Source organism: Panthera onca, chromosome A2 (genome assembly GCF_046562875.1).
Source record: "Panthera onca isolate mPanOnc1 chromosome A2, mPanOnc1 haplotype 2, whole genome shotgun sequence".
Lineage (NCBI taxonomy): Eukaryota > Metazoa > Chordata > Mammalia > Carnivora > Felidae > Panthera > Panthera onca.
The window spans coordinates 156,785,965-156,798,760 of record NC_138340.1 but is presented as its reverse complement, the minus strand read 5'-3'; the positions used below and the strand labels follow the sequence as shown (position 1 = coordinate 156,798,760).

Sequence of the window (12,796 nt, the reverse complement as noted above, 5' to 3'; positions counted from 1 at the left end):
CAGACAAACAAAAAATCCCTTGACGGCTGCTTTGTCAGATGTGGTATCTTTACAAGAATAGATGAGCATAGTCTCTGACACTTGCTCTGTGGCTATTGATATGATAAATGCCCCCCCCCCCCCTTTTTTTTTCATCAGGAAAAATCAATGAGAAAGAAAAGATCAAGAGTAGTTTATGTTTGTCTGGCTGGGCAGGCATTCATACACATTCACATTTTTACCCTGGTGCTGTGTTAACCAGCTGTGCCTAATGGCCCCATTGACCCTCATTTCCCACAAACATTTGGCATTCCCTAGCTTTCTGAGTTTTTCCCTACAGTAAGGAAGCACAGGGCATGGGTACAGGGAAGGGGCATCATATTTGGGAGCCCAGGGAATTTCTGATTCTGTGACCTGTCTCTATTTCTTCATCTCTCCCTCTTCATACCAATGGACAATGAGAAACCATAAACTCTCTTCAGTAACAGTTCTTTGAAAGAACAAAGTTCCAGATATTCTGGGTGCTCCGAGGCTCCTCTGGGACAGATTTGGAAGGGAAGACACAGAAAACAGAGAAGCTTATGAGAAGTTTATTTTACAGACCACAACAGATACTCCAGCCCAATTTCTGTAGAGGAACCATCCTCGGGTGCAGACAAGGGCTTCCACCAAGATCAGCCTACGGTTATGGTCCCAATGGTATAAATATATTTTTGTCCCAAGGGCACCACTGCCTCATTGTTGGGGCAGATATCTAGTTGTGCAGTAATTTGGGCCACTGCTGCTATCTTTGCAGTTTCTGAAAGAGACAAGGACAAAGATCTTCTCTGATAACACTGTAACCTCCAGTTTTCTGGCTTTTTTTACTAGTTTCAGGAACCTCTCTATTGGGACCCAGTTTCCCCCCAATCATCTGCAAATATATCTCCCTTGTTAGCTTTTCTCATACAACCCCTCACCTTTCAGACCCGGGTATAGTCCCCATCCACTCTCCCTTTTCCTTCCCTCCTTTCCCTCCACCCTTCTGCCCTGACATTCTGCTTCATATCTGGAGTAACATTTCTCTTTATGATTTCCCTACCCTAGTAGATAGTTCTTCACTTGGATGACCCCTATGCTTACTATTTTTTAAAAATTTTTAATGTTCATTTATTTTTGAGAGAGAGACAGAGCATGAGTAGGGGAGGAACAGAGAGAGACGGAGACACAGAATCCAAAGCAGGGTCCAGGCTCTGAGCTGTCAGCACAGAGCCCGATGCGGGGCTTGAACCCACAAACAGTGAGATCCTGACCTGAGCCCAAGTCGGACACTCAAGTGACTGAGCCACCCAGGTGCCCCACCCTATACTTACCATTGATGTGAAAGTCCCAGTAGAAATTTCTTGGAGCATTCTTACAGAGGCAGGTGGTGAAACGATAGTTAAAAGGACCTTGGATTGTAATGTTGCTTCTGAGGTAAGATGTAATCTGGGGAGGAAGAAGTGGGCAGAGAGGACCCAGTGTTAGTCTGGGGAGTGGGAAAGGGAAAGAAAGACAAGAGAGCATGAAAGAGGAAAAGGAGGAGGCAGAAGAGGAGGAGGAGGAGGAGGAGAACATCTTTCATGCACAAAGAGCAGGGACAGATGTAGACCAGAAGCACTGGGGAGTCCTCTTTTGTCTATCATTTTCAGGAGCTAAAGCCTAGGTTAGAAGGTTTTCTGGCAACATGTCCTGCTTTAGTGCTATGTCTGGGCTCCGAAGGGAAGAGGTAAGTGAATTGACAGGACAAGGAGAACTCACTCTGAGGCAGCCTTCATCTGAGGAGCAGGCTTGCTGTGGTTTCCTGGCTAGGGCTTTCAGGAATGGCCTGCTACCACAGCTTGGATCTTGGGTGTGGAGGCCAAAACCGGACCTTGCTCCTGGAACTATGCTCCTCCCAACTCTGTGACCTTTGATGATTGGAGTGACATCTCTCAGTCTCTCTTTCCTCAGTTGTGAGAGGAAAACAGTCACCTACCAGACTTGGCTGTTAGATAAACGGATGAAATCTTGAAGGTAAATTTCCTTTTTCCTTTTTTAACTTGAGAGGGCTTTGCAACTTGATATATAAGTTTCAGCAGCATCAGGAAGCTTTTGTCTGGTTAGTGTTCAGCAAGGGGTGTTACCCTGGAGTCCATGGACCCAGGGGGTCTGTGGATAGAATTCACTGAGTCTGTGAACTCAGATGGAAAGAAATTGTATCTTTATTTTATTAACCTCTCACTGAAATTGAACATTTCCTCCCACTATGTCATCAATGATCCTCAGTGGCATTTGCAGTGTGTGTGATTTTATCACGAAGGGAAACAGATGTGTTCATACCATTTTACAGGTTTATATATCTCAAACTATTATCTGAATCCATCACTACCTTGAACACAGGGACATTATATCACGGGGTTGCATGGTCATGGCTGGGGCCATCTGCCCATCTCCTGAAGCTTGCCCAGGTAACTGGAAACTGTGCACTAAAATAGCTTGTCAGCTCTAAATGGTGAACTCCAGCTTTCTCCCCATTGGAATTTTACTCAGAATATTTTGGAGATCCTGGCATTTCTTTCAAGAAACAAACTCTTGCTGGGGGTTTATATCTTATGACATTTACAACAGTTTATCCTAATGAGTCAGAATTTTCAACACTTGAATATTCAAAACAAAAAGTCAGAGGCCACTGGAATTCACTTGTCAAAACCAATGTACAGTTGGAGCTACTTATTCAGGCTGAGCAACAAGAACCGTTATGTAGATCATCTTTATAAGATAAATTTTAACTTGTCTATATTTTAAATGTATTGCCTTTTTAGCTAATATGTCAATAAAGTAATGTAAACAGTACCGTGTCAAAAGTTTATTTTTAATAATCATTATCACTTGTTTTTCAATATGGTAGTTTTCCTGTGTAGTCCAATGCATTTTATTTACACATTTATTTATTTATTATTTTTTTTTTTTGAGAGAGAGAGAGAGAGAGAGAGAGCAAGCGCACCAGCCAGGGAGAGGGGCAAGAGGAGAGAGAGAAATAATCCCAAGCAGGCTCCACACTCAGCATGGAGCCCCATACAGGGCTCAATTCCACGACCCCAGGACTGCAACCTGAGCTAATGTCTAGAATCAGATGCTCAACTGACTGAGCCAAACCAAGTGCCCCTATTCACACATTTAAAAGTAATTTCCTCATAAGCATTCCCTAGACTTCAAGAGATCAACAAAATGGTCCATACCACAAATGTTTAATTTTTTTTATGTTTATTCAGTTTTTGAGAGAGAGAAAGACAGAGAGAGAGAGAGAGAGCGAGAGAGAGAGGGGCAGTGTGAGTGGGGAGGGGCAGAGAGGGAGACAGAATCCGAAGCAGGCTCCAGGCTCTGAGCTGTCAGCACAGAGCCCCACGTGAGGCTCAAACCCATGATGAGATCATGACCTGAGCTGAAGTCCGACACTTAACTGACTGAGCCACCCAGGCACTCCCATACCACAAATGTTTAAGCAAAGCACTATGGTTTGCTACAAGTTCTCTTCAACCTTAAAAGATTATACAATCTTTATATTCATGATTGAGGGTATAATCTATTTTAATTTTAAATTTGTGATCCTAATACCTCACTTGATCAAAAATTTACTTGCAAAACATTATAATTGTTAGAAAATGAAGATTAGGTATTAGAATCTTCACACATAAAAATTATATTTTCCTAAATTAAAAAAAATCTGAAGATGTTTCTGTAGCCAGACATTTTTTTATATTGAAAGCTACAAATAAAAATTGGTTGACCAGAACTAACAAAATTCTTTCTAATTTGCAATGTATTCTATGAGATTCCTTGTACTTGGGTAGGTTTTAAAAAGATTGCCTAGGTGGCTCAGTTGGTTGAGCATCCGACTTTGGCTCAGGTCATGATCTCTTGGTTCCTGAGTTCGAGCCCTGTGTGAGGCTCTGTGGTGACAGCCCAGAGCCTGGAGCCTGCTTTGGATTCTGGGTCTCCCTCTCTCTCTGTCCTTCCCCCACTTGCACTCTCTCTCTCTGAAAAATGAATAAACATTAAAAATTATTTTAAAAAATTGTTCTTTTATTATTTTATTTATTATTTTTTTAATATGAAATTTATTGTCAAATTGGTTTCCATACAACACCCAATGCTCATCCCAACAGGTGCCCTCCTCAATGCCCATCACCCACTTTCCCCTCCCCCCACTCCTCAGTTTATTCTCAGTTTTTAAGAGTCTCTTAATGTTTGTCTCCTTCCCTCTCTGTAACGTTTTTCCCCCTCCCTCTCCCCCATGGTCTTCTGTTAAGTTTCTCAGGATCCACATAAGAGTGAAAACATATGGTATCTGTCTTTCTCTGTATGTATTAGCATTGTTCTTAAAACATAGTCCTATGAATCACAGTAGCACAAAATCATTTCACGTGTGATTTTGTTGATTAAGCACATTTTTTTATACCTATCACTTTTTCAGGGGTGGAAACAGACTTTCATTATCTATCATTACCAGGAACTACCATTATCACAAGACCTTTATGCACACATTCTCATTCTTTTTGTCATCAGTCATTATGATAAACAAAAGACAAAATTGAGAAATTATGATGTGGCCTCCCTCCCACCCCCAGCTAACATGCAGTATTCACATTCTTGGACTGTGAACAGACAAATTTGACAAAGCAGCCATTTTGTTCTTTGCTCAGTGATCAGAAATCTTTCTCTTACAGATATGGGGCCATTTCTAGAATATATTTTAAGGAATAACAATTCTCATACTTCCAATTCTGTTTTCTTTTTAATCATTGTACTTAAATCTAATTTGAGTTAGGAAACTCATGTATGCGCTGCCTGAGAGAGTGTACTTCTAGAAGGAGGCAGGGGAGAAACGCCTGGGTTTTGGCCATAGAACAGAGGTAGCTAACAAGGGGCAGATTGCGTGTGGGGGACAACACGAGAGGAGACTGCTGGCAGGGAAGAGAAGGACACACTCTTCCCTGGGGAGAAGCCCTAAACCTGCATGGGTCCCTTCTCCTTGTGGCCCAGAGCAGCTGGTGATAAGGCACAGGTGAGACTTATGCTCATTTCCATTTGAAAACCTCTGATGTAATAAAGGGATTGGACCTCCCTCCCACAACTGCGAATTGGAGAAAGGGGAGAAGACAGCGTGGGCTCCTTGTTGGGGAGAGGAGGCTGGAACAGGAGTGAACTTCTGACGATAGAGCAAAAGGGCAGAGGGAGGGGGGTCAACGCAGCTTTTGCTCAGAGTTCACTGCCAAGGAGCAAATCTTATCCCTTGTGTTCTGTGCAACATATCTCTTCTGCCCACCTGCCTCAATGCACTGGATGGGGTTGCAGTTTTCCTTGTGAGAACCCCCTATCCCCACCTCTCCTCTCAAACAATCATCTTCCGGACCTTGGAGGAACTCTTACCACTTCTCTCCCAGCTCATAAGCTTTTCCTCTCTTCTCCCTCTTAGCTGTGCTTTTCTTCACTACCCATTCCTTCTTTCCTTCTCTTCCTTCCTACACCTCAGGATCGGATTCCTTTATCTGTAAAATGAGAATAGTAATCTGCCCCGAGGTCTGATGATTGTTCTGAGGATCAAGTATATATGAGAATTGGGAGCATGAGGATTGCAGTTCATCATATTATTAAGTATAATGCATGATATTAAAGGGAGAGATTAATCTAATTGTATTCATAACTAAGGAGTCAGATTTGTCTCGAGTTCACCCCCTACTCCAGGCCTCTACTTACCACCATACATTCTAGCAATTCTGTTTTAACATTCATCTTCACAGTGATTTCTTCACTTGCGTTTGCTCTGCGGGGCATCTGTACCTCCATTTTTATCACTTTTCGGCCGCTTTGGGGAACAGGGAAGGAGGGTTGAGATCAGAGATCTGTCCCGTGCACGAGAAGAGCACACAATGAGCAGAGCGTAAGCAACAGGGAAGGTGTAAAGCAAAGGGGATAATGAGAGCTGAATCAATTGCTGAGCGTCAGAACCCCTGGACTTTTTTTAATTTTTATTTTTTAATTTACATCCAAGTTACTTAGCATATGGTGCAATAATGAAGAACCCCTGGAAATTTTTGATCCTTGTTTGCTTTGGTTGTTTTCTACAAGACTTTGTTTTGTTTAATATAGCAGCTTTGATGCTTTATTTAAAATTGAGCATTGTCTTTCTTTCCACTGACAAAAAATGAATTTAAAAAAAAGGAATAAAAGTATAATATTACATGTCATTTCTTAATAAAATCCTTCGGGTTCTGTTGACTGTCCACTAATGTGGGGTGGGGGAGGCTCAAGTCATCATTACTAGAAAATTCCATGTAGACAGAATCGTGTTAAACCAAAAACATCTCAGTGCACTGGAGGAATTTTTAGAGTCATCCTTGAGATCATCCTTCTTTGATTCCTGGTGGGGCCTAGGTATTTGTATTTCTTTAGCACTGCAGAGAATTTGGACATATGGCCATGTTTGAGGCCTTTAGATGCCACCCTACTTTTAAGCCACATATCACAATCTGATGGGAAAAGGAAATGGAAGCAGAGAGAAGTCAAGGATTTCTTCATCAGGGAGACCTGGGTTCAAGACTAGGAGAGTTACTTTCTTTCTCCCAGAAACTCCTGGCTGAACTCCTTGGTATTGGTGGGACAGGAGGGAATTTACGGTTTTGGCTACAATGCTTCACAGTCCCATTTTCCTATGGTAAATCATCTCAGATTTTGGAGATATTGCATTTCTTGTGCCTGTTGCTCTAGTGCTCAGTGTACAGGAATTCCAAAATTCCTCCAAAATTCCTCTCATTTGTAAATGAATTTAGGAGTGATAAGATGACCAGCTTAGCTAGAGTGAGTGATCAGATCAGCTTGCCCAGGAGTGAGGAGCTTCTTGGGATGACAGCCTTTTAGTGCTAACACTGAGAAATTTCTGGGCAGACAGGGATTCTGATCACCCTAATTAGTGCAGCTTATTTCACCAACTTGCTGCCCCCTAAAGGGCTACATGGGGTGATATCTGTGTCTGAACCTGTCCCCATTCAAAATTTCTTAGGACATTGGGCTCCATTCTACCAACTTGTCAAAACTCTGAATGTTTTACTCCAGGACAGGACATCTGGTTGTGCCACAGAGGGTACCATCAGAATCACAGTCCCAAAACCCAGCATTCAAAACCCTGTTCTTGTTGAGAAAACCCCCTAGATTTGCTGAGTGTCCCTGCTTCTCCCAGACCCTGGCTCCATTTCCTACTTCATTCTCACACCTTGCCTCCTAGAACAGCAGGTTTAGCAAGTCTGTGAGTTCTAGCAATAGCTTTAAGCAATGTTGGTAGGACTCACTAAAGGATCAGAGGCTCTGATCACTGATCCTTGACCCCATGGAGGCAAGGTGTGAGAATGTAAAGTTTACTGACCAGAAATCTGACAAAGGTGTAGACTATGGACAGGATGTGGATGAGAGCCCTAGAGCAAGACTGATTGTTACTTATAGCCTATATGCACACTGGGAGACTTATTTCCATGAACAACCTAGAAGAACCCAGTGGAAATATGAGTATAGTTTATGAGACTTCCTAAGAGGAGAGAAGTGGAACTTGAAATGGGGTTTAGGAGAGTCTCTGGGACCAGAGTTCTGGAAAGTTGAAAAGTTTTCAGGAAAGGATATAGAGATTTTCAGGCTAAGATAAGATCCTTCCCTGAAAGGATTTTTGTGAGGAAGAGAAAGGCTTGGCTCACGTGTTTTCCTGAGCTTTGTTGGTCCCCAGCTGCAGACAGAGAACCAGGAGCAGGGCAGCAGAGCTGGCTCTGAACAGGAGCTGGAGAAAGTGCATGGTGGAGGAGACAGAATGTGACGTCTTAGAGAACACAGTCCCAGGTGCCCAGCATCCTCCTTATATGCAGATCAAGCAAGTGAGAGAGCTGCCAAGCGGATCCCTGTGGTCAACTACCCAAATACCCTTCCCACTCATGATCTTTCCTTGTTGAGCTGAAGTTTGTTTTCCTATGGAAAAAGTCAACATTCGTCTACAGTGTTAGTGTCTGAGAAAAGAGATTATCCTTCCTCGTTTACTTGGTATGTCAGAATTTCACAGAGTGTCCAGGACCTCAAAAGACCTCAAAAGCTCTTCCCTCTTATGCAAATGTTTTCTTTTCCCTCATAATCATATGCATGCTGTATGTAGCTTTAGCTACAGTATGCTCCCCTAGTCTCTAGAGGCAGAGCCCAGCTGTGGGTAGCAGGTTTCAGATCACAGCTGTAGGAAACTTTTGCTATCCCCTTATGGTAAGTTCAAGAGGAGATGTTCTTCAAAAAATTTTGTAGGGCTGCTAGGGTGATTAGGATTCTCCTAGGGGTTACCACCAATCATAAGAGAGGAGAAAACTAGAGGTGGGCTGATCTGGATGATGGGGAATTAAGGCCATATAACTGGGTGACATGAAGATGTGTGTGATTGTTGAGTCCTTAATTTCAGAGACTGTAACACACACACACACACACACACACACACACACACACACACACACACACTCTATTGGTTCTATTTGAGAATCCTAATACAGCTGGTGTTTGGGAAAGGGCAATAAATGTTGAAAGGGTTGGAACCCATATTGGTTGCAAGTGTATTTGAAACTTGGGGGTGAAATCAGGTTCTAAACCCACAATATAGCAGGCATTTCAGATGGGAAGGACAAATGTGGAGTAGAGAAGATATGGCATCTAGGCAAGTTGTACTGAATTCTTAATGTCATTTTTGCTGGGCTTCAACATTCTTTGGTGTCACTTCACTAGGTGGTAATATCCCGGGGTATAAGACAGATTATTGTCTATTGAACATAATTTGGAGAGGCACTTCATGATGATATTTAAGTATATATTAGTTTAAAAATCATTATTTTTTAAAGTGATGGTCACATTGGTCAAGGGTATTGTGGAAAATGATATCCACAGACTAATGGAACATGGTGAATCTGCCTTAAGGGTTAGTAGGAATGACCACATTTTATCTTTCACTCCATCATGTATGTCCAAATATAGGACTCCAGGGTATTTTAGCTTGATGTAAATGTATGCAGATATTGGTTAAGTAATTTTGACTAAATCGGCAATAGATATTTATTCTAGAAACTGATATGATTTGGGGGCCAATAAGCCAATAGATTGCTGTAACATAGTTTCTTCAATGCCTACCCACATTGCATCAAAGATCTGGATGGAGATGAACAGTATCAGGCAAACCTTGGTTTTAACTTGGTTTTAGGAATGAAGCAAGTCCACCAGCAAAAATCCATGTGTCTCCCCAGTTGACAAAGAGGCGTCAGTATTCATGGGGTTTAATATATCTGGAAAGACCAAGTTTTCTGAGGGAAGATAGAATGTAAGTAATTGTTGCAGTTCTATAGATGGTATGCAGGGAAGTGTTTAGAATGTTATTTATGATAAAAGCTTGAGAATAATATCATCTTCTCCATGCTGTTGTTCAGGAAACTGATCTAGCAGATGGCTCCCAGGGGGAGAAAAATGAAGCTGAAACTGTCGTGTCCTCTAAGTAATGAACAGGTCCAGTAGGTTTCAAAAAACAAATAGAGATTGATAAAATCAGATTGTAAACAATTCAAGAAGCTCATAAAAGAGAATGTACGGGAGCAAGGGGAAGGGATTAAGGATTAAAGAGAAACTTGCCACAGGCTAAATTTGTGAAGAGAAAGGTGATCCTAGGTCTGACAGGGCTCACACAAGAGGGAGATAAGGAATGACCACAAAAGGGAGTTAAAGAAGCCAATACATAGTGAACGTGTACTATGTGCCTGACACTGTGCTAAACATTTCACATGTATTAACTCAATTTTCAAAACAATGCTATGAAGTAGATGCCAGCTTATTCCATTTTACAAATGGAGAAATGGAGGCACATAGCAAATAAATATATTGAGTTCAAGTCACAGAGCCAGTAAGTGGTGGAGCCAATGTTGGATCCACGTTTTGTAGAATCTGAAAGTTTTGTTTTACAATATTGGGAGCCTGTTTCAGAAATAGAATGCAAATTCTCAAATATGAAATACATACACAGGGCTTTGGAAGAGGTTGTAAGTAAGGGGCCCTAAGACTTCACATCACTAACTTTATGGTACATGTGGACAAACCAGAATTTGAATGCAGGCAGTCTGGCTCTAGAACCTGAGCTTTTAACTACTCCATTGCCTACCAGTGAGGACAAGGCCACAATGAGGCATGCCCAAATACTAATAGAGTCCCAAAGTAGGTAAGTACAAGGCCTACTCTAAGTACACATTTATCTTCTATGGCTGACCATTCTAGGGTGTTTTCCCATAAAGTTGATGTAACAATCTTAGCATTCATCCTTTCTTTTATGAATTCATCTCTCTACCCATCATCTACCTAGTTCCTTCAGTTGATGTATTCTACAAATATTGATTAAGCACCTACCTTTACAGAGAGGCTTAAGGTGATGGGCATACAGAAATGAATGAGACAGAATATAATGGGGGAGGCAGTCAAAATAACAAATTTAATAGGCTGTGATCAGAATTCTAATATTAGTTTCTGTTTATTGAGGACAACTAAGTATGTTATAGGGTTAACCTAAATGGAGCAGGCAGTCATGAGACCTATTTCTGTCTTCCCATAGATTTTAAAAAGCATCCAGAGCACCTGGGTGGCTCAGTCAATTAAGCGTCTGACTCTTGATTTCGGCTCAAGTCATGATCTCATGGTTTGTGGCTTCAAGCTCTGCGTCAGGCTCTGTGCTGTCAGCACAGAGCCTGCTTGGGATTCTCTTTTTCCTTCTCTACCTGCCCCTTCCCTGCTCTCTCTCTCTCTCTCTCTAAAAAATAAATAAACATTAAAAAAAAAAGCATCCAAGCAAACACACCTAAAAATGAAAAAAATACAAATTTGATTCAGAAGTTTTGAATAATATAAAAGTTCTTTACTATAATTATAGTTTGGGGGTATGGAGAAGTTTTACACATTATAGTACACAGACACATTTCTTAGTGTCTTCCTTGATCCCCACATTTTCCTCTTAAAGGTAGCTACTAGAGATTTCTCCTGTCTCTCTTGTCAGTGTACTGTATTCAACACCATGGTGTTTCCCCATTCTCAACACTTTTTGTACACTGAGTACTTTTGACATATGACCCTCCCTTCTGCTATACAAGATGCAGAAGTAGAGCTCTGCTCCTTTTGTCTCCTACTGCCTTGAGAATCACATACCCTAGGGGCGCCTGGGTGGCTTGGTCGGTTAAGCGTCCGACTTTGGCTCAGGTCAAGATCTCGCGGTCCGTGAGTTCGAGCCCCGCGTTGGGCTCTGTGCTGACAGCTCAGAGCCTGGAGCCTGTTTCAGATTCTGTGACTCCCTCTCTCTCTGCCCCTCCCCTGTTCATGCTCTGTCTCTCTCTGTCTCAAAAATAAATAAACGTTTAAAAAAAAAAAAAAAAAAAAAGAGAATCACATACCCTAGGATTATTGTATACAGCTTCTTCAAATAGCAAAAACAACAATGAGAGCAAATATTTATACAGTGCTTACTATAAGTCAGATTCTCTGCTAAGTGGTTAACATATTAATTCATCTATTGCTTAAAAAGATCATATAACTTAAGTATTATCCTCATTTTATGGATGAAGAATTTGAGGCCTAGAGAGAGAAAGTAAATTGCTCAAGGTTGCAAAGTTAGTAACTGGCAGAGCTGGGGTTAAAAATCAAGTAGTCTGGGAACACCTGGGTGGCTCAGTCGGTTAAGCGAACAACTTCAGCCCACGTCACGATCTCACGATCTCATGATTTGTGAGTTCGAGCCCCACATCGGGCTCTGTGCTGACAGCTCAGAGCCTGGAGCCTGCTTTAGATTCTGTGTTTCCCTCTCTCTCTCTGCCCCTCCCCTGCTCACACTCTGTCTGTCTCTCTCAAAAATAAATAAACATTAAAAAAAAATTAAAAAAAGAAATAGGCCTTATTTTCCAAATATAAGATTTTTCTAACTGCTCTAGTGAGGTATGTTTCATCTATAAAAAAACTTCACATATTTAAAACACACAATTTGATGAGTTTTGGATATATGCATATACCTGTGATATACTATCACAATAATCAAGATAAAAATATAGGATTTTTAAAATTATTGATTTTAGCTTATTTATATTAAGTTTGGAGGATATATTCTGAGTAGTAGACAGAATAATGGCACCTCAGATAGTCTGTGTTCTAATCCCTGGAGCCTCTATGTTACTTTATATGGCAAAAAGGACTCTCTAGATATCTTTAAATTAAGGGTCTTGAGATGGGGAGATTATCCTGGGTTACCTGGGGTCGGCCCATTGTAATTATAAAAATTCTTATAAGAGAAAGAGAGAGTCAGGAGAGTTAGAGTGAGAAGAGATATGATGACAGAAGCAGAAGTCAGAGAGATACAAGGAAGAGGCTGCAAGCCAAGAGATATAGGTGGCTTCTAAAATCTGGAAAAGGAAACAGATTCTTCCCTAGGGCTTCCAGAAGGAACAGAGACCTGCTGACACCTTGATTTAGGACTTATGAGCTCTGGACCTGTAAGATAATCCATTTGTGTTGTTTTAAGCCACTAAATTTATGATAATTTGTTACAGCAGCAATTGGAAGCTAATGTATGGTACATAATTCGCCCTCTAGCTTCTATGAAGTTATGTGTGTGCTTGAAAGAGCACATAATACTAAAAAATATTGTCAGTGATACAAAAAATAAAAAGAAGGACCTAATGTTTAAAAAATAGTGTAATATTACATGTCAGATAATTACACAAACACTAATGAATAT

The 12,796-nt window shown here is 41.2% G+C and overlaps 1 protein-coding gene across 1 annotated transcript; it reads right to left on the bottom strand.

The window, feature by feature from the left end:
* Nucleotides 1-545: 545 nt before the first annotated feature.
* PIP (prolactin induced protein) lies at nucleotides 546-7,837 on the bottom strand. Its single transcript, XM_060633377.3, has 4 exons — nucleotides 7,722-7,837; nucleotides 5,737-5,845; nucleotides 1,332-1,446; nucleotides 546-778 (listed from the first exon to the last, which is right to left on the bottom strand). Exons 1-4 carry the CDS (start codon nucleotides 7,814-7,816, stop codon nucleotides 654-656), a joined length of 444 nt encoding a protein of 147 aa, XP_060489360.1. The 5' UTR covers nucleotides 7,817-7,837; the 3' UTR covers nucleotides 546-653.
* Nucleotides 7,838-12,796: the final 4,959 nt, after the last annotated feature.